General features: G+C 47.6%; 2 protein-coding genes across 2 annotated transcripts in view; one reads left to right on the forward strand and one right to left on the reverse strand.

The window, feature by feature from the left end:
* The first annotated feature begins 908 nt into the window (after positions 1–908).
* LOC311129484 (uncharacterized protein) lies at positions 909–4,814 on the forward strand. The gene is made up of 3 exons (XM_084161774.1): positions 909–1,869; positions 2,460–2,966; positions 3,181–4,814. The coding sequence occupies exons 1-3, from the start codon at positions 1,254–1,256 to the stop codon at positions 3,810–3,812; spliced, it is 1,755 nt and encodes a 584-aa protein (XP_084017900.1). The 5' UTR covers positions 909–1,253; the 3' UTR covers positions 3,813–4,814.
* An 858-nt stretch (positions 4,815–5,672) lies between these two features.
* Positions 5,673–26,128, reverse strand: part of fer1l6 (fer-1 like family member 6) — a gene marked incomplete at both ends in the record, with an annotated part of 53,924 nt that continues 33,468 nt past the window's right edge. Inside the window, 17 exons of the mRNA XM_084162506.1 lie at positions 5,673–5,853; positions 6,539–6,639; positions 10,594–10,751; positions 10,956–11,197; positions 12,962–13,060; positions 13,639–13,727; positions 13,841–13,983; positions 17,035–17,189; positions 17,508–17,678; positions 18,354–18,481; positions 18,660–18,800; positions 19,247–19,378; positions 20,225–20,319; positions 20,699–20,743; positions 22,030–22,081; positions 22,236–22,358; positions 22,447–22,592. Coding sequence (XP_084018632.1) covers positions 5,673–5,853; positions 6,539–6,639; positions 10,594–10,751; positions 10,956–11,197; positions 12,962–13,060; positions 13,639–13,727; positions 13,841–13,983; positions 17,035–17,189; positions 17,508–17,678; positions 18,354–18,481; positions 18,660–18,800; positions 19,247–19,378; positions 20,225–20,319; positions 20,699–20,743; positions 22,030–22,081; positions 22,236–22,358; positions 22,447–22,592 — 2,201 coding nt within the window. The remainder of the gene's footprint in view (positions 5,854–6,538; positions 6,640–10,593; positions 10,752–10,955; positions 11,198–12,961; positions 13,061–13,638; positions 13,728–13,840; positions 13,984–17,034; positions 17,190–17,507; positions 17,679–18,353; positions 18,482–18,659; positions 18,801–19,246; positions 19,379–20,224; positions 20,320–20,698; positions 20,744–22,029; positions 22,082–22,235; positions 22,359–22,446; positions 22,593–26,128) is intronic.

Genomic DNA, 26,128 nt, shown 5'->3' on the forward strand with positions numbered 1-26,128 from the left:
CATTTAGCAGACGCTCTTATCCAGAGCGACTTACAGTTAGTGAGTACATATTTCATACTGGCCCCCCGTGGGAAACGAACCCACAACCCTGGCGTTGCAAGCGCCATGCTCTACCAAGTTTATGGGCATGTGGCAGCAGTGTGTAGGAGGGAAGTTCCTAGGTGTGAGAAGTGTGCAGAAGGGCATGAGACAAAGGAATGTGTAGCATTGGGGAAAGTAGTGGTATGTGTTAATTGTAGGGGTGCCCATGGGGCTGGGGATCAGAAATGTCCGGTGTGAAAGAGGCAGTTTCCAGGGTTAGAGTAGTGCAGAAGTTGTCATATGCTGAGGCAGTGAAGAAAGTAGAGGAAGATGGGTTAAGGGGGAGAGATCCTGAGAGGAATAGTGTGAGTAGTAGAGATGTACAGAGGGACGAACCAACAAGTGATATATGTTTCAGTAAGATTGGATTTTTGGCATTTATAGCAATCGTTATCAACTGTACTGCAGGGATGGAACGTAAGTCGCAGAAAATTGATGTTGTGGTGGCAGCTGCAGAGAGGTATTTGGGTGTGCGAGACTTGACAGCAGTAGAGTTACAGGGTGTGTTGAGTGGTGGTGTCCCATCCTTTCAGGCTGTTGGCCTGAAGTAGGAATAAATAGATTGAAATAGTGGAGTATGGTAGTTATTATTATCATAATGGTTGATTTTTTTTTTTTTTTTTGTGACTGTAGTATTAGATGGTAGGGTATTTGTTTAATTTTGTACTTTTTTTAAGCAAAGTAGAAGGGAGTTATACTCCAGTTTAGTAGGTGGCGGTAATGAAACATTTATTGGCTGCCAACCGCCGTTAAACCTCATCAAAGAAGAAGAAGAAGTACCCGGAACTTTAACCACCAAACCAGCGGCCATGTCGGATGCGTTTGATGAAACACAGGAAAGACGAAAGGAAGAACATCTTTGTTTACATTTGTCCGAAGAAGCAGGAAAAGTTTAAATTGTATTAGTTTCACCGGCTCATTTTGGTTTCGAAATGAGCTAGACACTTTTTCTTGTTGAATTACTTTGCAAACAATGACAAACGATCCAATTGTCCTGTTTAGTTAGCTCTCTGGAGCATGATGATGTCTGCTTGCTACGTGGGTAGCTAGCTAGCTATCGATGTTAGCAACAATCAGTCGCTAACTAAACAGTTCACGGAGGACGACTGACTATGATATTTGACCTCCGATGTTATTAAGAAATTAAAAGATTGTTATCAAAGTTTTTAAAAATGGATATCAGTCTATCAGTTTCCCTTATGCAGGGCCAGATGGGTACCGTGATAGAGAGAGCCGTGAGTGCCGCTGTTGAGACGGTGTTGGGGGAGATGCTGAAGGTGGTCGGTATTAAATTCGACGAGCTGAAGAGGGAGGTCGCAGCAAAAGAAAAAGAGACCGAGCGCTTCAGACAGATGCTGGAGATTTCCCGATGTCAGATAAAGACAATGCGGAAGTACATGAACGCTCTGGGTGCCAGGCAGCAGACCAACCAGAGGACAGCATTCGGCCATTCGGATCCGCACAGAGCTCACGGTTCCTCAGCGGCTGCATCCGAGGCAGCACAGTCCTCGGGTTTACCACAACCACAGAGAAGGACAGTTACGAACAACACCCAAATGTCCATTACAAATGGAAACGTACTGCCAAGGAATGAAATCACTGTCACCCTACCCTCTGATAACTTGGCCAGATCCTCCCAACCTTCTGAGAATATGATCAGGGCCACATCGTCGTTTGACAGCCATGATGACCTGACTGCCATGGTCTCACAAGTTCTGGAGGACCCATCATTGATCACCACTGTCTCTGCAATGAATAGTTCATCAGAGCACCTGGAACCTTTGAAAGGTAAAATAACATATGCCTTGTTTGAGAATGCATGGGTATTGTTTTGTGTTTGCTTGAGTGTGTGTAAATTGATGGCCTGACTAAAACCTAGTCCAGCCCTATTGACTGACACCTAGTCCAGCCCTATTGACTGACACCTAGTCCAGCCCTATTGACTGACACCTAGTCCAGCCCTATTTACTGACACCTAGTCCAGCGCTATTGACTGACACCTAGTCCAGCCCTATTGACTGACACCTAGTACAGCCCTATTGACTGACACCTAGTCCAGCCCTATTGACTGAAACCTAGTCCAGCCCTATTGACTGACACCAGAACTTGTGAGACTGAAACCTAGTCCAGCCCTATTGACTGACACCTAGTACAGCCCTATTGACTGACACCTAGTACAGCCCTATTGACTGACACCTAGTATAGCCCTATTGACTGACACCTAGTACAGCCCTATTGACTGACACCTAGTACAGCCCTATTGACTGACACCTAGTACAGCCCTATTGACTGACACCTAGTACAGCCCTATTGACTGACACCTAGTACAGCCCTCTATATTCCCCCTGTGTTGGTTGACATACATGTTACCTCTCTAGAACCAGAGGTGTCTGATGAGAGCCAGAGGAGGGAGGAGGAAGAAGAGTGTGAGGCTGAGTGGACCATCAGTACACAGCCACCAGAGACCAGCACAGACTCTGGGGACCAGCTGGTCCTCTCCCCGCTCAGGACTGACGGAGCAGATTGCTTTGCCACCACGGCTGCCGGGAGTTCCCAGTCACCCTCCCAGTTCCTGTCCCAGCCTCAGCTCCAGGTGAAAGAGGAGGAGGCGGAGGTGGAGATCATCTGTATCAAGCAGGAACCTGAGGAGGTTGAGAGTCTGCTGTTCAACCTGGCTTCTGAGGTCCTCAACTCCCAGGGCAACCTTTTAGACAGGCACACTCAGGGGAACCTCCTGGACTGTCACAGGACAGTACCCTCACAGGGCCAGAGAGACAGGACAGTACCCTCACAGGGCCAGAGAGACAGGACAGCTTCCCGTCCCTCACAGAGCCAGATGACCTTAGCAGAGCACACAGCGTTCACCTCAGCCAGCCCTTGTACATGTGAGTAGAGTACAGAGCTGCTGTGTTGTTGTTACTGTGTGTCAGTTCAATAGGTTGTTACATAGCTTGGTCCCTGATCTGTTTGTGCTGTATAGCCAAGTCCTATGATCGTTCTACCAGAGGACTTGGCCAGACAGCACAAACAGATCTGGAACCAGGCTACATATTACACACCTGACCCAATGACTTGTTGTTCTGTCCTCTTCATTCTCAGATGGGCTGTCCCAGCCAGTGAAGTCCATGTCAGGAGGAGTTGCTCCCAGGCCGATGGTGCGTCCGTGGCCCAAGGACCTGAGTCTGTACGAGGAGTTTAAAATGAGACGAACTGAGCAGAGGCGGAGGAGCCAGAACCGTCGGAGGGAGATGGAGAAGAATCTTCCCCAGCCTCTATTAGCTGACCTGGTGAAGGAGAGACGGGAGAAGACCCGGCTCAGAGTGGCCCGCTGGAGAGCCAAGAGGAAGCTGCAGGCCTGCCTACTGACCCAGATGACCCAGACACAACACCGTCAGGCTAGCCAGGGTCTGGGCCAGGGGAACAGTGGGCTGGGGAATCATAGCCAGATTAGCCACCACACACAGCACCAAACCACAGGCCTCACTCAGACTCAGCAGAGGAACAGTGCTGCCGTCTCTCAATCTCAGTACGATAACAGTTTTCTGTACAACCGAACTCACTGTGAGACTGGGGCTGGTAACATTGACTGCACTCCATTCCAGTTCAACTCCTCCTCTCTGATGCTGGGTCAACATGGAGGACACAGTATGGTGGAGCATGTCATGCAGCCTGCGACGACGTCATCCTCACAGCAGGGCCTCTCCCTGACTGACTCAGAGCTCTACCAGTAACAGGAGAGGAACAGTACCAGTTCTACTCTACCAGTAACAGGAGAGGAACAGTACCAGTTCTACTCTACCAGTAACAGGAGAGGAACAGTACCAGTTCTACTCTACCAGTAACAGGAGAGGAACAGTACCAGTTCTACTCTACCAGTAACAGGAGAGGAACAGTACCAGTTCTACTCTACCAGTAACAGGAGAGGAACAGTACCAGTTCTACTCTACCAGTAACAGGAGAGGAACAGTACCAGTTCTACTCTACCAGTAACAGGAGAGGAACAGTACCAGTTCTACTCTACCAGTAACAGGAGAGGAACAGTACCAGTTCTACTCTACCAGTAACAGGAGAGGAACAGTACCAGTTCTACTCTACCAGTAACAGGAGAGGAACAGTACCAGTTCTACTCTACCAGTAACAGGAGAGGAACAGTACCAGTTCTACTCTACCAGTAACAGGAAATCCAATCAGAGAACATTTGTTTTGTAGTGTATTGTATGGCGTCCTATTCCCTATGTAGTGCGCCACTTTTGACAAGGGCCTATATGGCCCTAACCCTATATGGCTTTCTAGAGAACACGTTGCCTCGTGGGACACACCAATTCCTTCTGGCTGAGGTTTAATAACATTAGATATTTCTCGTGGAATTGTGTGAATGCAAGATGCAAGTCAAATGCATTGAAATGTGCTTTTATTTTAGGATAACAGCCTAATAATTATTTAATTGCTCAACAAAAAAAATTACCCCAAAAATGTTTTGTTGTACAACAATTCTTTATTATAATACATTATTTATGTTAAAATGGAGACAGTGACCTTCCCTACATGTCTACAGATATGGAGGATCCCCCTCTGTACTAGAATCACTTCTAGGATAATGATATGTAGTGGTCCTGGCACACATGTCAAGAAAACATTTTTCTTGGCCAAACTTTGTCAATATTGTTGAATCTAAAATGTTATTTATACTCATTCTGCAACTGGATTTAAATAAATGTTAATATACTACATGTATTAATGCTATTCTGATATTGATACATTAGGAAACATTATTATAAGTGACTGAGTTAGTCATCAGACTTTTTCTCTTGCTTCAGTCCCGACCCTGCTTGATAGTTAGATTTACCTAATTGACTGTAGACTGAGGTAGACTTCTGAGCGCCAGTCAGTCAGCTGTGGCAGTGGGGTGTGTTAACCATTGACTTTCTTCTGTGAGATGGCTGCTGGCAGGGTTAAGGTAGTGTGTTACTGTTAGCTAGTTAACCATTGACTTTCTTCTGTGAGATGGCTGCTGGCAGGGTTAAGGTAGTGTGTTACTGTTAGCTAGTTAACCATTGACTTTCTTCTGTGAGATGGCTGCTGGCAGGGTTAAGGTAGTGTGTTACTGTTAGCTAGTTAACCATTGACTATCTTCTGTGAGATGGCTGCTGGCAGGGTTAAGGTAGTGTGTTACTGTTAGCTAGTTAACCATTGACTATCTTCTGTGAGATGGCTGCTGGCAGGGTTAAGGTAGTGTGTTACTGTTAGCTAGTTAACCATTGACTATATTCTGTGAGATGGCTTCTGGCAGGGTTAAGGTAGTGTGTTACTGTTAGCTAGTTAACCATTGACTATATTCTGTGAGATGGCTGCTGGCAGGGTTAAGGTAGTGTGTTACTGTTAGCTAGTTAACCATTGACTATCTTCTGTGAGATGGCTGCTGGCAGGGTTAAGGTAGTGTGTTACTGTTAGCTAGTTAACCATTGACTATATTCTGTGAGATGGCTTCTGGCAGGGTTAAGGTAGTGTGTTACTGTTAGCTAGTTAACCATTGACTATCTTCTGTGAGATGGCTGCTGGCAGGGTTAAGGTAGTGTGTTACTGTTAGCTAGTTAACCATTGACTATCTTCTGTGAGATGGCTGCTGGCAAGGTGTAGAGCAGCAGGGCGATGAACAGAGCCGTGATGAGAAGGACCACAGCGATGATGATGTACTTCTTATAGTTCCTCCAGATCAGGTGGAAGAAACACTTAAAAGGGTTCACAAACCACGAGAATGATGTGTCTGGCCGGCTAGAGGGGGGGAGAGAGAGAGAGAGGGGGGGGAGAGGGGAGAGGGGAGAGAGGGAGGGGAGAGGGGAGAGAGGGAGGGGGGAGGGGAGAGAGGGAGGGGAGAGAGAGAGAGGGAGAGGGGGAGAGAGAGAGAGGGGGAGGGAGATGGGGAGAGAGAGGGGGAGAGAGAGCGAGAGGGGAGAGAGAGAGAGGGGGGGAGATAGAGATGGGGGAGAGAGAGAGGGGGGGGAGAGAGGGGGGGAGATAGAGATGGGGGAGAGAGAGAGGGGGGGGAGAGAGGGGGAGAGAGAGAGAGAGAGAGGGGGGAGAGAGAGAGAGCGCGAGAGAGAGAGGGGGGGAGATAGGGAGAGAGAGAGGGGGGGAGAGAGAGAGGGGGAGAGAGAGGGAGAGAGAGGGGGGGAGAGAGAGAGAGAGGGGGGGAGAGAGAGGAGAGAGAGGGAGAGAGAGAGAGAGAGAAACACTTGAACCAGGGCTCATATTCACCAAGTGTCTCAGAGTAGGGCTGCTGATCTAGGATCAGGTCTCCCTCTGTCCATGTCATCCTATTTATTATGAGCTAAATGACAAAACTGATCCTATATCAGCAGTTAAACATGTTGATGAAGCAGGAGGAGGACTTGTCTGGACGGCTAGAGAGATGAATATAATAGTTTTCTAATTGGTCAATATAAAATGCAGATCATACTTGGGTTTTTCCAGGGGTTCTGGCTCCTTGCGGGCTCGACCAACCGGATTCTTCTCTGCCTCCTCTGATGTCACCAGGTGGAACTCCGCCTCTACTTTCCCCTGGAGACAACAACATGTTAATGCCCCTGAATCTCAAATCAACCCCTACCCCCTAGGAAGTAGGCACAACCCCTACCCCCTACCCCCTATGCAGTAACGACAACCCCTAGACCCTACCCCTAAGCCATTGGTCACCAGCCGGTCAATCGCAATCGACTGGTCGATCTTCAATCTTGGACCAAACGTTTCTGTAGAAAAGCCAATGATAAAGGCTTGCGCTCCTTTTTTTTTTTGTGTTGCGCTGTTGGTGGTAGGTGCACTTGATTCAGAAGCCCTGTTGGTGGTAGGTGCACTTGATTCAGAAGCCCTGTTGGCGGTAGGTGCACTTGATTCAGAAGCCCTGCACACCGGGTAAGCAAAGAGTTCCCATTTTGAACCATTTAATTTCTCTGAAAAGACAAACTCCGCCTACCTGGTGGACCGGGAGATCTGTGGCTAAATGGAGAGCTTCACCGGCCCCTGCAAAGTTTGATTCTAGCCTACGTAAGATTTAATAACTTTTAAAACCATGTCCACAGAGAGACTGTCAAAGAATACAGCAAATAGCTTCTGTTTTTATGAATGAGTTCATGTTTAACTTTTTATCCAGCACTGTTTTTATTCAACACAATTACAAAACAAAACGCACTTCCCCGTACTTCCACTCGCTTCCATTCGCGCTGCAGCTGCAATGAATGAGTAGCCAAGTGTATCGACAGCCCTGCGTCTGTATTGTTATTAGCAGCTCGTCGTGTCTATTTTAATATCGAGGAATATTTCACTTTCTCTGGTCATAGGAACAACATTAATTTGTGCATGAGGCAGATATGGTGCGACTCGAATTTCGCCATCAGGTGGAAGATGGTAGATCTCGACTGCGAAAGTGATCTTGACTCAGAAAAGGTTGGTGACCACTGTCCTAGGCAGTAGACACAACCCCTAACCCCTACCTCCTAGGCAGTAGACACAACCCCTAACCCCTACCTCCTAGGCAGTAGACACAACCCCTAACCCCTACCTCCTAGGCAGTAGACACAACCCCTAACTTTACCTCCTAGGCAGTAGGCACAACCCCTAACCCCTACCTCCTAGGCAGTAGACACAACCCCTAACCCCTACCTCCTAGGCAGTAGGCACAACCCCTAACCCCTAACCCCTACCTCCTAGGCAGTAGACACAACCCCTAACCCCTACCTCCTAGGCAGTAGACACAACCCCTAACCCCTACCTCCTAGACAGTAGGCACAACCCCTAACCCCTACCTCCTAGGCAGTAGACACAACCCCTAACCCCTACCTCCTAGGCAGTAGACACAACCCCTAACCCCTACCTCCTAGGCAGTAGACACAACCCCTAACCCCTACCTCCTAGGCAGTAGACACAACCCCTAACCCCTACCTCCTAGGCAGTAGACACAACCCCTAACCCCTACCTCCTAGGCAGTAGGCACAACCCCTAACCCCTACCTCCTAGGCAGTAGACACAACCCCTAACCCCTACCTCCTAGGCAGTAGACACAACCCCTAACCCCTACCTCCTAGGCAGTAGACACAACCCCTACCTCCTAGGCAGTAGGCACAACCCCTAACCCCTACCTCCTAGGCAGTAGACACAACCCCTAACCCCTACCTCCTAGGCAGTAGGCACAACCCCTAACCCCTACCTCCTAGGCAGTAGACACAACCCCTAACCCCTACCTCCTAGGCAGTAGACACAACCCCTAACCCCTACCTCCTAGGCAGTAGGCACAACCCCTAACCCCTACCTCCTAGGCAGTAGGCACAACCCCTAACCCCTACCTCCTAGGCAGTAGACACAACCCCTAACCCCTACCTCCTAGGCAGTAGACACAACCCCTACCTCCTAGGCAGTAGGCACAACCCCTAACCCCTACCTCCTAGGCAGTAGACACAACCCCTAACCCCTAACCCCTACCTCCTAGGCAGTAGACACAACCCCTAACCCCTAACCCCTACCTCCTAGGCAGTAGACACAACCCCTAACCCCTACCTCCTAGGCAGTAGACACAACCCCTAACCCCTAACCCCTACCTCCTAGGCAGTAGGCACAACCCCTAACCCCTACCTCCTAGGCAGTAGACACAACCCCTAACCCCTACCTCCTAGGCAGTAGACACAACCCCTAACCCCTACCTCCTAGGCAGTAGACACAACCCCTAACCCCTAACCCCTACCTCCTAGGCAGTAGACACAACCCCTAACCCCTAACCCCTAACCCCTACCTCCTAGGCAGTAGACACAACCCCTACCTCCTAGGCAGTAGGCACAACCCCTAACCCCTACCTCCTAGGCAGTAGACACAACCCCTAACCCCTACCTCCTAGGCAGTAGACACAACCCCTAACCCCTAACCCCTACCTCCTAGGCAGTAGACACAACCCCTAACCCCTACCTCCTAGGCAGTAGACACAACCCCTAACCCCTAACCCCTACCTCCTAGGCAGTAGACACAACCCCTAACCCCTACCTCCTAGGCAGTAGACACAACCCCTAACCCCTACCTCCTAGGCAGTAGACACAACCCCTAACCCCTACCTCCTAGGCAGTAGACACAACCCCTAACCCCTACCTCCTAGGCAGTAGACACAACCCCTAACCCCTACCTCCTAGGCAGTAGGCACAACCCCTAACCCCTACCTCCTAGGCAGTAGACACAACCCCTAACCCCTACCTCCTAGGCAGTAGACACAACCCCTAACCCCTACCTCCTAGGCAGTAGGCACAACCCCTAACCCCTACCTCCTAGGCAGTAGACACAACCCCTAACCCCTACCTCCTAGGCAGTAGACACAACCCCTAACCCCTACCTCCTAGGCAGTAGGCACAACCCCTAACCCCTACCTCCTAGGCAGTAGACACAACCCCTAACCCCTACCTCCTAGGCAGTAGACACAACCCCTAACCCCTACCTCCTAGGCAGTAGACACAACCCCTAACCCCTACCTCCTAGGCAGTAGACACAACCCCTAACCCCTACCTCCTAGGCAGTAGACACAACCCCTAACCCCTACCTCCTAGGCAGTAGGCACAACCCCTAACCCCTACCTCCTAGGCAGTAGACACAACCCCTAACCCCTACCTCCTGGGCAGTAGACACAACCCCTAACCCCTACCTCCTGGGCAGTAGGCACAACCCCTAACCCCTACCTCCTGGGCAGTAGACACAACCCCTAACCCCTACCTCCTGGGCAGTAGACACAACCCCTAACCCCTACCTCCTGGGCAGTAGACACAACCCCTAACCCCTACCTCCTGGGCAGTAGACACAACCCCTAACCCCTACCTCCTGGGCAGTAGACACAACCCCTAACCCCTACCTCCTGGGCAGTAGACACAACCCCTAACCCCTACCTCCTGGGCAGTAGACACAACCCCTAACCCCTACCTCCTGGGCAGTAGGCACAACCCCTAACCCCTACCTCCTAGGCAGTAGACACAACCCCTAACCCCTACCTCCTGGGCAGTAGACACAACCCCTAACCCCTACCTCCTGGGCAGTAGACACAACCCCTAACCCCTACCTCCTGGGCAGTAGACACAACCCCTAACCCCTACCTCCTGGGCAGTAGACACAACCCCTAACCCCTACCTCCTAGGCAGTAGGTTGCATCCGAAATGGCACCCACCAGGCCCAATTTGGTTTTGGTCAAAAGTAGTGCACTATATAGGGAATAGGGTGCCATTCTCTGGTCTAAAGTAGTGCACTATATAGGGAATAGGGTGCCATTCTCTGGTCTAAAGTAGTGCACTATATAGGGAATAGGGTGCCATTCTCTGGTCTAAAGTAGAGCACTATATAGGGACTAGGGTGCCATTCTCTGGTCTAAAGTAGTGCACTATATAGTGAATAGGGTGCCATTCTCTGGTCTAAAGTAGTGCACTATATAGGGAATATAGTGCCATTAGGGAAGCAGCCTAATTGTCGTCTTAGTAAGGTGTTGAATGGTATTGGTACCGTGAGCTCCTCAGCCTTGACAAAGGGCCACCAGCCTCTGGACCTCTTCTGTTGGAAGATGGAGATCTTCTCTACACTGTCCTTCAGCATGTCCATCTTACAGGCCTTGGCTGACTTGGCCCCGCGGGGAAACCCATGTAAGTCCAGCTCCACGCTACCTGAGAACAGAGAAACATCTATCTTAACTCTTGTTTCACACATACAGAAAGTGTGTTAATGGGAAAAATAGAGGCTCTGGGTTGGGATGTGATTTCCCTGATTGATACTGATCATTGAGATGAACGTGTCCCCCTTCCTCCCATTGCCTACTGTCTGACAGCCCAGGGAAAGGAGCCAAACCAGTGTCTCTTTCTCTCTCTTACCCAAGAAGTCATCAGATGACAGCCTCTCAAAGTCCCAGACCTGCATCACCAACATGGCCGGTAGCTTCTGCTCTGTCTTGTCCAGGGAGAAGATGCTCCCCCTCTTACTGACCACCACCACCTTCTCGGCAGGCAGGTAGTTAAAGGGGAACACCAGGCGCCAGTTGAAGTTACCCTCCCCAGTCAGAGAGTTGTAGTGAACATCAGTCTCCTGGCGATCGTCCTCAATGCCCTTAAGCCACCTGAAAAAAATTATACAATTATAAAAATATATTTTCAGACTATTGAGTGAGAGAGGATGACAGTAGAGAAAGATAGAGGGGATGAGCGTAGAGAAAGATAGAGGATGACAGTAGAGAAAGATAGAGAGGAGGACAGTAGAGAAAGATAGAGAGGATGACAGTAGAGAAAGATATAGAGGATGACAGTAGAGAAAGATAGAGAGGAGGACAGTAGAGAAAGATAGAGAAGATGACAGTAGAGAGAGAGAGAGGAGGACAGTAGAGAAAGATAGAGGATGACAGTAGAGAACGATAGAGAATGACAGTAGAGAAATAGAGAGAGGAGGACAGTAGAGAAAGATAGAGGATGACAGTAGAGAAAGATAGAGGATGACAGTAGAGAAAGATAGAGGCTGACAGTAGAGAAAGAGAGGATGATAGTAGAGAAAGAGAGGATGACAGTAGAGAAAGTTAGAGAGGATGACAGAGAAAGATAGAGAGAATGACAGTAGAGAAAGATTGAGAGGATTACAGTAGAGAAAGATAGAGGATGACAGTAGAGAAAGATAGAGAGGAGGACAGTTGAGAAAGATTGAGAGGAGGACAGTAGAGAAAGATAGAGAGGAGCACAGTAGAGAAAGATAGAGAGGATGACAGTGGAGAAAGATAGAGGATGACAGTAGAGAAAGATAGAGGCTGACAGTAGAGAAAGAGAGGATGATAGTAGAGAAAGAGAGGATGACAGTAGAGAAAGTTAGAGAGGATGACAGAGAAAGATAGAGAGAATGACAGTAGAGAAAGATTGAGAGGATTACAGTAGAGAAAGATAGAGGGTGACAGTAGAGAAAGATAGAGAGGAGGACAGTTGAGAAAGATTGAGAGGAGGACAGTAGAGAAAGATAGAGAGGAGCACAGTAGAGAAAGATAGAGAGGATGACAGTGGAGAAAGATAGAGGATGACAGTAGAGAAAGATAGAGGCTGACAGTAGAGAAAGAGAGGATGATAGTAGAGAAAGAGAGGATGACAGTAGAGAAAGTTAGAGAGGATGACAGAGAAAGACAGAGAGAATGACAGTAGAGAAAGATTGAGAGGATTACAGTAGAGAAAGATAGAGAGGAGGACAGTGGAGAAAGATTGAGAGGAGGACAGTAGAGAAAGATAGAGAGGAGCACAGTAGAGAAAGATAGAGAGGATGACAGTGGAGAAAGATAGATGATGACAGTAGAGACATATAGAGGATGACAGTAGAGAAAGATAGAGAGGAGGACAGTGGAGAAAGATTGAGAGGAGGACAGTAGAGAAAGAGTGAGAGGAGGACAGTAGAGAAAGATAGAGTGGAGGACAGTAAAGAGAAAGATAGAGAGGAGCACAGTGGAGAAAGAGTGAGAATGACAGTAAATAAAGATAGAGGACAGTAGAGAAAGATAGAGAATGACAGTAAAGAAAGAGAGAATGAATTTAGAGAAAGAGAGGATGACAGTAGAGAAAGATATAGAGGATGACAATAGAGAAAGGAAGAGAGGAGGACAGTAGAGAAATATAGAGAGGTTGACAGTAGATAAAGATAGAGAGGATGACAGTAGAGAAAGATTACTAAATTACTGTTAATGCAAGGTCGAGTCAGGAAAAAATAGATCTTTAAGACGGGTATTCAAAACCGAACCGACAAGGTCAATCAAGGTCAGTTTCAGAAGCTTGATCTTCAGGGATGAGCTGAATGTAATCTAATCATCAATGTCTGTTTTATATTGGATAAGTTTGAAAAAAATTGTCGTTCCACTCACCCTTTGACGTAGATGTCACTAGACTGTGTTCCTGTGAGGAAGTTAGTGTCCTCCAGAATCACATCTTCAGTGTTCCAGATGATGATTCTCAACTCATATCTTCACAAGACCAACAATCAATCAATCAACTCATGCCTTCACAGGATCAACAATCAATCAACTCGTACTTTCACAGGACCAACAATCAATCAATCAACTCATACTTTCATTGAATCATCAATCAATCAACTCATACTTTCAAATGATCAACAATCAATCAATCAACTCATATCTACACAGGACCAACAATCAATCAATCAACTCATACCTTCACAGGACCAACAATCATTCAATCAACTCATACTGTCACAGGATCAACAATCAATCTATCAACTCATACCTTCACAGGACCAACAATCAATCAATCAACTCATACCTTCACAGGATCAACAATCAATCAACTCATACCTTCACAGGACCAACAATCAATCCACTCATACCTTCATAGGATCAACAATCAATCAATCAACTCATACCTTCACAGGATCAACAATCAATCAATCAACTCATGTCATATACAATCACATCATAACAGCTGGTTGTTTTATTCAACTAGCCTGGTTTGAGGTATATTGGTCTTGTATTGGGACTTATCTGGGGTATACCTGCCCTAGTGCTACGGAGGTACGAAGCCTTACCCTTTAGGTTTACGAGGGGCGATGTCCACAGAGGGTCCTGGGTGGGGCATATCCATGGGGAACATGTCCACCCACATCTGGAGCTGGCCCTGAACCACACACAAACACACACACACACAGACACTTGTGAAGTTGAACAAATTGCATAATATCTTTTTTTTTTTAAGTAATGTGATTATTTTTGATAGAAGGTATGTATTACCTGGTCCATCCCTGGTCTGGCCTTGTTGTACAGAGTCCGTGTCTCGATGTGCTCTGGGACAAGTCTACACCCCACCCCTGGAATCTCAGTCCATCTGTGAAGGATCTTCAGAGCCAGATGTTCATAGGACTCCACTGTCTGCTCTGTATACAGCAGCACATATTAATCAGTACCATACTGGATGGAAATAGAACACAGTCTTGGCAGGTTTCCCAGACAAGGCCTAGTCTTGGACTAAAAAGTATTCTCAATAGAGATAATATATTGAAAGTGCTTTTTTTTTCATTCAGGACTAGGCCTAAACCATGTCTGGGAAACCAGCCCTATATTACAGTGGTATCTGGGAAACCAGCCCTATATATTTACAGTGGTGTCTGGGAAACCAGCCCTATATATTTACAGTGGTATCTGGGAAACCAGCCCTATACAGTGGGGGAAAAAAAGTATTTAGTCAGCCACCAATTGTGCAAGTTCTCCCACTTAAAAAGATGAGAGAGGCCTGTAATTTTCATCATAGGTACACGTCAACTATGACAGACAAAATGAGAAAAGAAAATCCAGAAAATCACATTGTAGGATTTTTAATGAATTTATTTGCAAATTATGGTGGAAAATAAGTATTTGGTCAATAACAAAAGTTTCTCAATACTTTGTTATATACCCTTTGTTGGCAATGACACAGGTCAAACATTTTCTGTAAGTCTTCACAAGGTTTTCACACACTGTTGCTGGTATTTTGGCACATTCCTCCATGCAGATCTCCTCTAGAGCAGTGATGTTTTGGGGCTGTCGCTGGGCAACACGGACTTTCAACTCCCTCCAAAGATTTTCTATGGGGTTGAGATCTGGAGACTGGCTAGGCCACTCCAGGACCTTGAAATGCTTCTTACAAAGCCACTCCTTCGTTGCCCGGGCAGTGTGTTTGGGATCATTGTCATGCTAAAAGACCCAGCCACGTTTCATCTTCAATGCCTTTGCTAATGGAAGGAGGTTTTCACTCAAAATCTCACGATACATGGCCCCATTCATTCTTTCCTTTACACGGATCAGTCGTCCTGGTCCCTTTGCAGAAAAACAGCCCCAAAGCATGATGTTTCCACCCCCATGCTTCACAGTAGGTATGGTGTTCTTTGGATGCAACTCAGCATTCTTTGTCCTCCAAACACGACGAGTTGAGTTTTTACCAAAAAGTTATATTTTGGTTTTATCTGACCATATGACATTCTCCCAATCCTCTTCTGGATCATCCAAATGCACTCTAGCAAACTTCAGACAGGCCTGGACATGTACTGGCTTAAGCAGGGGGACACGTCTTGCACTGCAGGATTTGAGTCCCTGGCGGCGTAGTGTGTAACTGATGGTAGGCTTTGTTACTTTGGTCCCAGCTTTCTGCAGGTCATTCACTAGGTCCCCCCGTGTGGTTCTGGTATTTTTGCTCACCGTTCTTCAGATCATTTTGACCCCACGGGGTGAGATCTTGCGTGGAGCCCCAGATCGAGGGAGATTATCAGTGGTCTTGTATGTCTTCCATTTCCTAATAATTGCTCCCACAGTTGATTTCTTCAAACCAAGCTGCTTACCTATTGCAGATTCAGTCTTCCCAGCCTGGTGCAGGTCTACAATTTTGTTTCTGGTGTCCTTTGACAGCTCTTTGGTCTTGGCCATAGTGGAGTTTGGAGTGTGACTGTTTGAGGTTGTGGACAGGTGTCTTTTATACTGATAACAAGTTCAAACAGGTGCCATTAATACAGGTAACGAGTGGAGGACAGAGGAGCCTCTTAAAGAAGAAGTTACAGGTCTGTGAGAGCCAGAAATCTTGCTTGTTTGTAGGTGACCAAATACTTATTTTCCACCATAATTTGCAAATAAATTCATTAAAAATCCTACAATGTGATTTTCTGGATTTTTTATTCTTAATTTGTCTGTCATAGTTGACATGTACCTATGATGAAAATTATAGGCCTCTCTCATCTTTTTAAGTGGGAGAACTTGCACAATTGGTGGCTGACTAAATACTTTTTTTCCCCACTGTATATTTACAGTGGTGTCTGGGAAACCAGCCCTATATATTTGCAGTGGTATCTGGGAAACCAGCCCTATATATTTACAGTGGTATCTGGGAAACCAGCCCTATATATTTACAGTGGTATCTGGGAAACCAGCCCTATATATTTACAGCGGTATCTGGGAAACCAGCCCTATATATTTACAGCGGTATCTGGGAAACCAGCCCTATATATTTACAGTGGTGTCTGGGAAATCAGCCCTATATATTTACAGTGGTGTCTGGGAAACCAGCCCTATATATTTACAGTGGTGTCTGGGAAATCAGCCCTATATATTTACAGTGGTATCTGGGAAACCAGCCCTATATATTTACAGTGGTATCTGGGAAACCAGCCCTATATATTTACAGTGGTGTCTGGGAAACCAGCCCTATATATTTACAGTGGTATCTGGGAAACCAGCCCTATATATTTACAGTGGTATCTGGAAAACCAGCCCTATATATTTACAGTGGTGTCTGGGGAACCAGCCCTATATATTTACAGTGGTATCTGGGAAACCAGCCCTATATATTTACGATGGTGTCTTGGAAACCAGCCCTATATATTTACAGTGTTGTCTGGGAAACCAGCCCTATATATTTACAGTGGTGTCTGGGAAATCAGCCCTATATATTTACAAGTGGTGTCTGGGAAACCAGCCCTATATATTTACAGTGGTATCTGGGAAACCAGCCCTATATATTTACGATGGTGTCTTGGAAACCAGCCCTATATATTTACAGTGGTATCTGGGAAACCAGCCCTATATATTTACAGTAGTATCTGGGAAACCAGCCCTATATATTTACAGTGGTGTCTGGGAAACCAGCCCTATATATTTACAGTGGTGTCTGGGTAACCAGCCCTATATATTTACAGTAGTATCTGGGAAACCAGCCCTATATATTTACAGTGGTGTCTGGGAAACCAGCCCTATATATTTACAGTGGTGTCTGGGAAACCAGCCCTATATATTTACAGTGGTATCTGGGAAACCAGCCCTATATATTTACAGTGGTGTCGTTGCCTGTCACTGTGACTTGATGCATTTTCAGGTCGTTATTTAATTATTCACCAATTAACTTACCTGGTTGAGCAAAGGCGATAAACAAATCCATTTTCAGTTCAGTAAAGTCAGTTAAATACCTTCATCCATGAACAGTGTTTTCCCAGTGAAGACTTTGTCCCCGATGGTGATTCTTCCGGGTCTCAAGTAGGGTCCATCTAGCCTGTTCTCCTTACAGAGCTTAGTCAGCAGCTCAGTTGGCTTGGTGGAGTCCCTCCAGGCGTTATAACCATCACTAAAATACATGGATAACATGTTATAACAGCATCATGACATGGTTATAAACATGACATACTGAACTTCTTAGTCAGCAACTCTGCCAGCTTGGTGAAATCTCTCCAGTCGTGATAACTATCACTAAGATACCTGGGTGGAACACAACATGATATCCAATGAGGAGATAAAAGTAAAGGCAAAAAGAAGAGACCCAAACCAAGGGTAAAGAGAAGAAGAAGAAGAAGACGAAGAAGAAGAAGAAGAAGAAGAGGAAGAAGAAGAAGAAGAAGAAGAGGAAGAAGAAGAAGAAGAAGAAGAATAAAATGTGTTTCCTCACATGCTGTACTCAGTGGGCAGTCCGCAGGTGGCCTGGTGTCGGCTGTAGAAGCGGTTCTCCAGATCTATCCATGTCTCCCCGATCAGATCGTCAGTCCCGATGGTGTCATGGTCATAGATCAGAACAGTCAGCAGGGAATCTTTAGGAAACGTAGCCTGGAGCTCAAAGGACCTGGTGGGAAAAGGACAAAGGATATGAAGTTTTGTATTAATCTCTGCCAACATACAGTACATTATGCTTGCTCAGCTGACTAAACTACAAACCACTGGTTAAAAATAGTATAAAATCCTTCCTGGGTGGGAATAAAGTCAAATGGATATGATGTTAAACAATTGATCCTTTCTGCACTGACATCCACCAACATACTGTATTTTGTAAATGTATGCTTCCTCATTTGACTAAAATATAACCAGGGAAACAGCTTCTGTTAAAGGATGGTGTAAATGCTTGCTCATTTGACTAAAATATAACCAGGGAAACAGCTTCTGTTAAAGGATGGTGTCACGTCTACTCGTGCTCCTCCCCTCCGGCGTGCGAAGTCGCCGGAATACTGACCACCAGTCCTGGCATCCATCATTACGCACACCTGGCATCCATCATTACGCACACCTGGCATCCATCATTACGCGCACCTGCAGATCATTATAATTCACACCTGGACTCCATTACCTCCCCTTTATATGTCCCTCCTTTACGTTTAGTCCTCAGTCGGTAATGTTCCTGTGTTTACACTACATCCCACTGTTACGCTGTCTCATTTCAAGTTTTGTTGTTTTATTGAACGTTTCACCTGCTTCTCAACTCACAGCGTCATTGTTACAGATGGTATAAAATGTATTCTCCCACCTGCCAAAGACTGGGTTGAGTTGCTTGGGGATGTAGTTGTCTCTGTCTTTTATCTCAGTTTTCCCCATCCTCAGAACAATGTAGGGATCAGACTTCCCATCGGCATCGGCTGGGTGGAGGTTAGATGCCTGAGGGACGGACAGATACAGCCAAGGGTTGTGTTCACTTGCCACCAAATGGAAGAAAAGAACACAGATTTTTTTGTTTTTCCATTGCAAAAAAAAAGTTTTTTGCTATAGTGTGCCCTAGTGAACGTGATGACACGTGACACGAGACACATCTCTTTTATGGTCTACTCATACTCACAGATACGATGTAAACCCTGACGAGAACCTTGACGGAGGTGTTGGGTGGGATCCCACGGGTGATCTTAAACTGGCCTGAGTGTGATGGACTCTCCTCCCACTCACAGTCCTCCTCAGTTAGCTTGTACAAGCAGAACCGACCCTAGATGTACACGGTAGTTTGGATCGTCGTTACTGACCCTGACCAAAATGAATCCATCCTTTTATGGTGGTTACATAATGGTTATTTTATAGCATAATATCGAATCACTCTAGCCTGGTCCCAGATCCGTTTGTGCTGTCTTGCCGAAGTCCTAGCAATTGAACAGATCTGGGACCAGGCTATAATCGCAGTTGGATGTTTATTGTCATGAGTCTTCTCCTAGAGGCAGAACTGAGTGAAGTGATAATTGTCTATATTGTAAAAATTCATGAAAACAAAAATTTGCTTTTTAGTCTTAATTTAAGGTTAGGATTAGGCATTAAGGTTAGCAGTGTGGTTAGGTTTAAAATCTGATTTTATGACTTTGTGGCTGTGCCAGCTAGTGACCGTTCTGCAGCGCTGCCTCCAGAACAACATTCATGAAGAAAAAGCACAGAACCACTCACCTTGAACTTCCCAACAAACCTCTCCTCATTAGAACGGCCCCCCTCGTCATTGGCTTTCCCTCTGAACAGCTCGAAGGTGTTGACCCAGTCATCAAACGGACCGAACTCTGACTCCAGCTCCTTGTCATACAGCTACAGGGGAATTTACATATTGTTCATACTCAGCAATGTGGTAAAGAACAAATACACACTGATATACAGTTAGAGGGTTTACATATCAATGTGATCTCATTAGAATATGGCAATATTAAACTTAACAACCTTGCAATACACAGAAACATAATAAAAGCCCTGTACATGTTCATACACAACACACTTCAAATAACTAATGCACACTTACACTGATATGATTGGTTGAAAAAGGGTAATCTAATGACACCTCCGTCTTTCACGGGGACTAGAGACCGAAAGCAACGCAGCAGCTTTTACCTGCAGTGTTGCCAGTTTGTCACAGGGGACTAGAGACCGAAAGCAACGCAGCAGCTTTTACCTGCAGTGTTGCCAGTTTGTCACAGGGGACTAGAGACCGAAAGCAACGCAGCAGCTTTTACCTGTAGTGTTGCCAGTTTGTCACAGGGGACTAGAGACCGAAAGCAACGCAGCAGCTTTTACCTGCAGTGTTGCCAGTTTGTCACAGGGGACTAGAGACCGAAAGCAACGCAGCAGCTTTTACCTGCAGTGTTGCCAGTTTGTCACAGGGGACTAGAGACCGAAAGCAACGCAGCAGCTTTTACCTGTAGTGTTGCCAGTTTGTCACAGGGGACTAGAGACCGAAAGCAACGCAGCAGCTTTTACCTGCAGTGTTGCCAGTTTGTCACAGGGGACTAGAGACCGAAAGCAACGCAGCAGCTTTTACCTGCAGTGTTGCCAGTTTGTCACAGGGGACTAGAGACCGAAAGCAACGCAGCAGCTTTTACCTGCAGTGTTGCCAGTCTGTCACAGGGGACTAGAGACCGAAAGCAACGCAGCAGCTTTTACCTGCAGAGTTGCCAGTTTGGACACGCCTTCCTGAGAGTCTTTGACTTTCGACTGTGGCTTCTTCTTCTTGTCGTCTCCGTCCTGCTGTCCACTGACTGGGACAAGAAAACAAATGACTGACACTCACAGAAAAATAACATATTCACACCACAGTAAACCTATAGATGTCCAATAAAGATGTAGGATAAGAACTTGAATCATTAAGCACAAAGCAACCAAGGTGCAACTCCGGTGCAAACAACTACAGTTTGCTATGGTTGCTAAATAGGTAGCTATGTGTAACACCATCTATGGATCCCCAACCTTATGACACCCATAGGCCTTCTCCCCCACAACCATTGTATTTCACAGCTTTCCCCCCAAACACTATTCTATTGATGTGCAGTGGACTATACTTGCCACCAAAAAGGATTGATAGAGGGAGGGAAGAAACCATGCGATGAATTACTACTGTCTTGCTATTCATGTCCTTACCCAAGGAGTCTACTCCATCGGAGAGCAAGGTTTGGAATGGAAATACTGCAATACACAACAATGAGAGCAAGGTTTGGAATGGAAATACTGCAATACACAACAATGAGAGCAAGGTTTGGAATGGAAATACTGCAATACACAACAATGTGTGTGTAGTGAGGCGCTGTCCAAAATTACTGTAGACTCCAAAAACCTCAACAAAAACAACTAAAAAAGTTTTAAAAAACTCCAGCCACTCAAGTCGTAGACTGTTCTCTCTGCTACCGCACGGCAAGCGGTACCGGAGAGCCAAGTCTGGAACCAACAGGACCCTGAACAGCTTCTACTCCCTAAGACTGCTAAATAGTTAGTCTGGGTAGCTATTGGTGAACTATTTAACTATCTGCATTGATCCTTTTTGCACTAACTCTTTTGACTCATCACATACGCTGCTGTTACTGTTTATTATCTATCCTGTTGTCTAGTCACTTTGTCCCTACCTATATGTACATATCTACCTCAATTACCTCGTACCCCAGCACATCGACTCGGTACTGGTACCCCGGGTATATAGTCAAGTTATTACCTCGTACCCCAGCACATCGACTCGGTACTGGTACCCCGGGTATATAGTCAAGTTATTACCTCGTACCCCAGCACATCGACTCGGTACTGGTACCCCGGGTATATAGTCAAGTTATTACCTGGTACCCCAGCACATCGACTCGGTACTGGTACCCCGGGTATATAGTCAAGTTATTACCTCGTACCCCAGCACATCGACTCGGTACTGGTACCCCGGGTATATAGTCAAGTTATTACCTCGTACCCCAGCACATCGACTCGGTACTGGTACCCCGGGTATATAGTCAAGTTATTACCTCGTACCCCAGCACATCGACTCGGTACTGGTACCCCGGGTATATAGTCAAGTTATTACCTCGTACCCCAGCACATCGACTCGGTACTGGTACCCCGGGTATATAGTCAAGTTATTACCTCGTACCCCAGCACATCGACTCGGTACTGGTACCCCGGGTATATAGTCAAGTTATTACCTGGTACCCCAGCACATCGACTCGGTACTGGTACCCCGGGTATATAGTCAAGTTATTACCTCGTACCCCTAACATCGACTCGGTACTGGTATCCCGGGTATATAGCTAAGTTATCATTACTCATTGTATATTTATTCCTCCTGTTGTTATTTTTTTATATTTTTTCAAATAAATGTCTCTCTGCGTTGTTGTTAGTCTACACCTGTTGTTTACGAAGCATGTGACAAATAACATTTGATTTCATTTTGAACAGTCAGTCAGTTGTTTGAAAGGTTTGTTAAAGCTCCTACTCACCATGATCATGATCATAGATGTCCGGAAAGGGATGCACCTCCTTCTGCTTGGCCTGGAGAGGTAACAAAGAGGTCCTGATTAGTTTCCATAGAGGGTGCTCACACAAGCCGTTATGACAAAGATAGGGAGTGTGCTCTCTTGTCCATCTCTATGGACCAACGACAGTCCAACATGTGGACAATATCTAGATGTTTAGATGTCCTCGCCTGCTGGATCTTGTCCACTGAAGCATAGTACTTGGACCACCAGTCGAGGACGTTGTCCCCAGACTCATCCGCTACGGTACGCTTCCTTCTCTTAGTAGACCTGCGAGAGCTCTTCTTCCACTCCTGTTGTATACGGAGAATGCTTGTTAATGTGTGTGTGTGTGTGTGTGTGTGTGTGTGTGTGTGTGTTTGTCTGTCTCCTTCCTCTCACCTTTTCCCTCTTGTTGTCTGGTTCGGGTGGGGGTGGCGGTGGGCTTGTGGGTCTTCGGTAGATCTCCTGGTCGATGTTGATTGAGACATCCTCAGATGACAAAGTGATTAAACTGTCTTCAGTAGACTGGGGCATCATGCCTAAAACTGAAAACACACAGCACACCAAGGGTGGTAAAACAGCACCACCTGAAAGTCCTGTTCAACAGTCGGTAAAACAGCACCACCTGAAAGTCCTGTTCAACAGTCGGTAAAACAGCACCACCTGAAAGTCCTGTTCAACAGTCGGTAAAACAGCACTACCTGAAAGTCCTGTTCAACAGTCAGTAAAACAGCACTACCTGAAAGTCCTGTTCAACAGTCGGTAAAACAGCACCACCTGAAAGTCCTGTTCAACAGTTGGTAAAACAGCACCACCTGAAAGTCCTGTTCAACAGTCGGTAAAACAGCACCACCTGAAAGTCCTGTTCAACAGTCGGTAAAACAGCACCACCTGAAAGTCCTGTTCAACAGTCGGTAAAACAGCACCACCTGAAAGTCCTGTTCAACAGTCGGTAAAACAGCACCACCTGAAAGTCCTGTTCAACAGTCGGTAAAACAGCACCACCTGAAAGTCCTGTTCAACAGTCGGTAAAACAGCACCACCTGAAAGTCCTGTTCAACAGTCGGTAAAACAGCACCTCCTGAAAGTGTCACGGTTCAGACAGACGACCAGAGGACCACAATTGCGTCACACCAGAAAGTTTATTAAAACTTAAGGGAAAAGGGAAGTAGGGAGTGAATGAAGGCTCCAGGGGTAACAGGGATCCCGTCCAATGTGCTGGGTCTGTGCCCCCCCCAGTGGCAGCGATGCGTCCTATGAAGCCGGTGGTGGGTGGTCCAGAAGTCCTGGGGGGGGGAGACACAGACACAACAGGGCGGAATGAAACAAGGCAGCAGTACAGTTCAAGGGAAATCCAAAATACGTAGTAGCAAGGCAGAAGGCTGGTCAGAGTTACCGGGATTGCAGAGTAGTCAGGAGTCGTTATGGCAGAAGCAGGTCTGGATCTCCTGGGGCAGAAGAGTATCCAAAAATCAGGCAGGTCCGGGGTCACAAAACCAGGGTGAGCCAGAAGCGCGAGCAAACAGGTTCCGGGTGTGAGCTTTGCAGACGATCTGACACCGGAGAGCTGAAAGACAGGGCCTTAAATACTGGGAGAGGTAGTGGGTAATGCAGCGCAGCTGGCAGAGTAATTAGAGCAGAGCAGAGCAGGGACAGGTGGAGCTAGTTAGGCTGAGTAGAGAGAGTGGTGAGCAGAGTGGAAGAAAATTAAGGTGGTAACCCGGTGGAGTGAGAGGCTCATGACAGAACCCCCCCCCCAAGGGACGGCCCCAGAAGTCCCAAGAGCAACACCACGCCGGGCGGGAGGAGGGGAGCCGGAGGAGGGCTAGAACTCCTCCGAACGGTCCGAGTGAACGTCCTCATCCTCGGAGGAAGCCGGAGGGCCGTGGTCGGGAGATGGGACAGGTCCCGAGACAGGATCAGGCACAGGACAGGAAGCCGAGCGGGCAGGACGGTTAGGGACCCCTCTGGGGCGGCCCCTACGGATTGCAGGTTGATCAGGATGCCGTTGGTGGAAAGCGGTGATGAGAGTCCTATCCACAATCCGACTAGCTGGCACCCAGGTCCTTTCCTCAGGTCCATAGCCCTCCCAGTCAATGAGGTACTGGAGACCCCTACCCCTCCGTCTGGACCGAAGCAGGCGGCGGACGGTGTAAACCAGACCACCATCGACGAGCCGTGGAGGAGGAGGACAAGGCGCAGCAGGGACCAGCGGACTCTCATGGATGGGCTTAATCTTAGACACATGGAAAGTGGGGTGCACCCTCAGGGAATTAGGCAGTTGGAGCCGGACAGCAGTTGGGCTAATCACTCTTATGATAGGGAATGGGCCAATGAACCGAGGTGCCAGATTCTGCGACTCCACCCTGAGTGGCAGGTTCCTCGATGACAACCACACCCTTTGACCAACATGGTAGGTGGGAGCAGGAATTCTCCGACGGTTGGCCCCGGTAGTGTAGCTGGCAACGGATCTGAGGAGTGTGGCTCGGGCTTGTGACCAGGTGCGGCGACATCGACGGGCAAAAGCAAGTGCAGATGGGCAAGTAACCTCCTCTTCCTGGCTGGCAAATAGAGGAGGCTGGTATCCATAAACACATTGGAAAGGGGACATACCGATGGCAGAGCAGGTCAGAGAATTGTGTGCGTACTCCACCCATGTCAATTGCTGCGACCAGGAGTGGGGGTTGCGTGAAGTCATGCATCGCAGTGCCTTCTCGAGCTCCTGATTAGCCCGTTCTGACTGCCCATTGGATTGGGGATGGAATCCGGAAGTCAGACTGACTGTGGCTCCCAGCAGGTGACAGAACTCCTTCCAAAAAGCGGAGGAGAATTGTGGACCACGGTCAGAAACTACATCCTTTGGCAGTCCGTGGATCCGGAAGACGTGTTCCAGGACCACCTGGGCGGTCTCCTTGGCGGTTGGGAGCTTGGGGAGGGGAATGAAGTGTGCCATCTTGCTGAAACGGTCAACTATGGTGAGAATGACGGTCATGCCACTTGAAGGGGGCAGCCCCGTGACAAAGTCAAGGGCGATGTGAGACCAGGGACGTCTGGGCACAGGCAGGGGCTGCAGCAATCCGGCTGGGGGCTGGCAGGACGACTTGTGTTGGTTGCAGATGGGGCAGGCTTGGACGAATTCCCGTACATCCTTTCTCAGAGAGGGCCACCAGAACCTCTGGGCGAGCAGGTTGTAAGTGCGGGTGGAGCCAGGGTGACAAGCTAGGCGGGAGTCATGTCCCCACTGAACGACCTGGGACCTCAGGTCTTCGGGGACAAAAAGGCGGTCAGCTGGGCAAGTGCTGGGACCTGGCTGGTTACGGAGAGCCTCCAGCACCTGTTCCTCAACAGCCCAGGTCAGAGCTGCAACGATGCAGGGACTTGGCAGAATCGACACAGGGTCCTTGGAGGGGGTGTCATCCTTCTGGAATTGACGGGAGAGGGCGTCTGGCTTGGTGTTGCGTGATCCAGGCCGGTATGACAGAGTGAAATTAAACCTGGTGAAGAACAGGGCCCAGCGGGACTGCCTGGAGTTCAACCGTTTGGCCGTGCGGATGTACTCCAAGTTCTTATGATCGGTCCAAACGAGAAATGGAATGGTGGACCCCTCCAGCCAGTGACGCCACTCCTCAAAGGCAAGCTTCACAGCCAGCAGCTCACGGTTCCCTATGTCGTAATTGCACTCAGAGGGGGACAACCGACGTGAGAAAAAGGCACAGGGATGGAGCTTCCTATCCTCCGCAGCCCACTGAGAAATCACAGCACCAACTCCCACATCCGAGGCGTCCACCTCCACAATGAATTGCCGGTCCACATCAGGCATCTGGAGGATGGGAGCGGAGGTGAACCTCACCTTGAGGGTACTGAAGGCTTTGTCGGCTGCTGGGGTCCAGGTGAAGGGTTGCTTGGTGCTGGTTAGAGCAGTGAGAGGGGCAGCAACGGTACTGTAGTTCCGGATAAACTTTCTATAGAAGTTAGCAAACCCCAGAAACTGTTGCAGCTTCTTTCTGTTCTCCGGAACTGGCCATGAAGTGACTGCTGATACTTTGGCAGGATCCATTTGGATACTTCCCTCTGCCACTAT

Source organism: Coregonus lavaretus (genome assembly GCF_964263955.1).
Source record: "Coregonus lavaretus genome assembly, chromosome: 5".
Lineage (NCBI taxonomy): Eukaryota > Metazoa > Chordata > Actinopteri > Salmoniformes > Salmonidae > Coregonus > Coregonus lavaretus.

Bases quoted from the DNA above. Each gene is read 5' to 3' on its own strand.
- LOC311129484 (XM_084161774.1), top strand. From the start codon at position 1,254: ATGGATATCAGTCTATCAGTTTCCCTTATGCAGGGCCAGATGGGTACC. The intron at 1,870-2,459 runs GTAAAATAACAT...TTACCTCTCTAG, and splicing joins GCACCTGGAACCTTTGAAAG to AACCAGAGGTGTCTGATGAG. The intron at 2,967-3,180 runs GTGAGTAGAGTA...CTTCATTCTCAG, and splicing joins CTCAGCCAGCCCTTGTACAT to ATGGGCTGTCCCAGCCAGTG.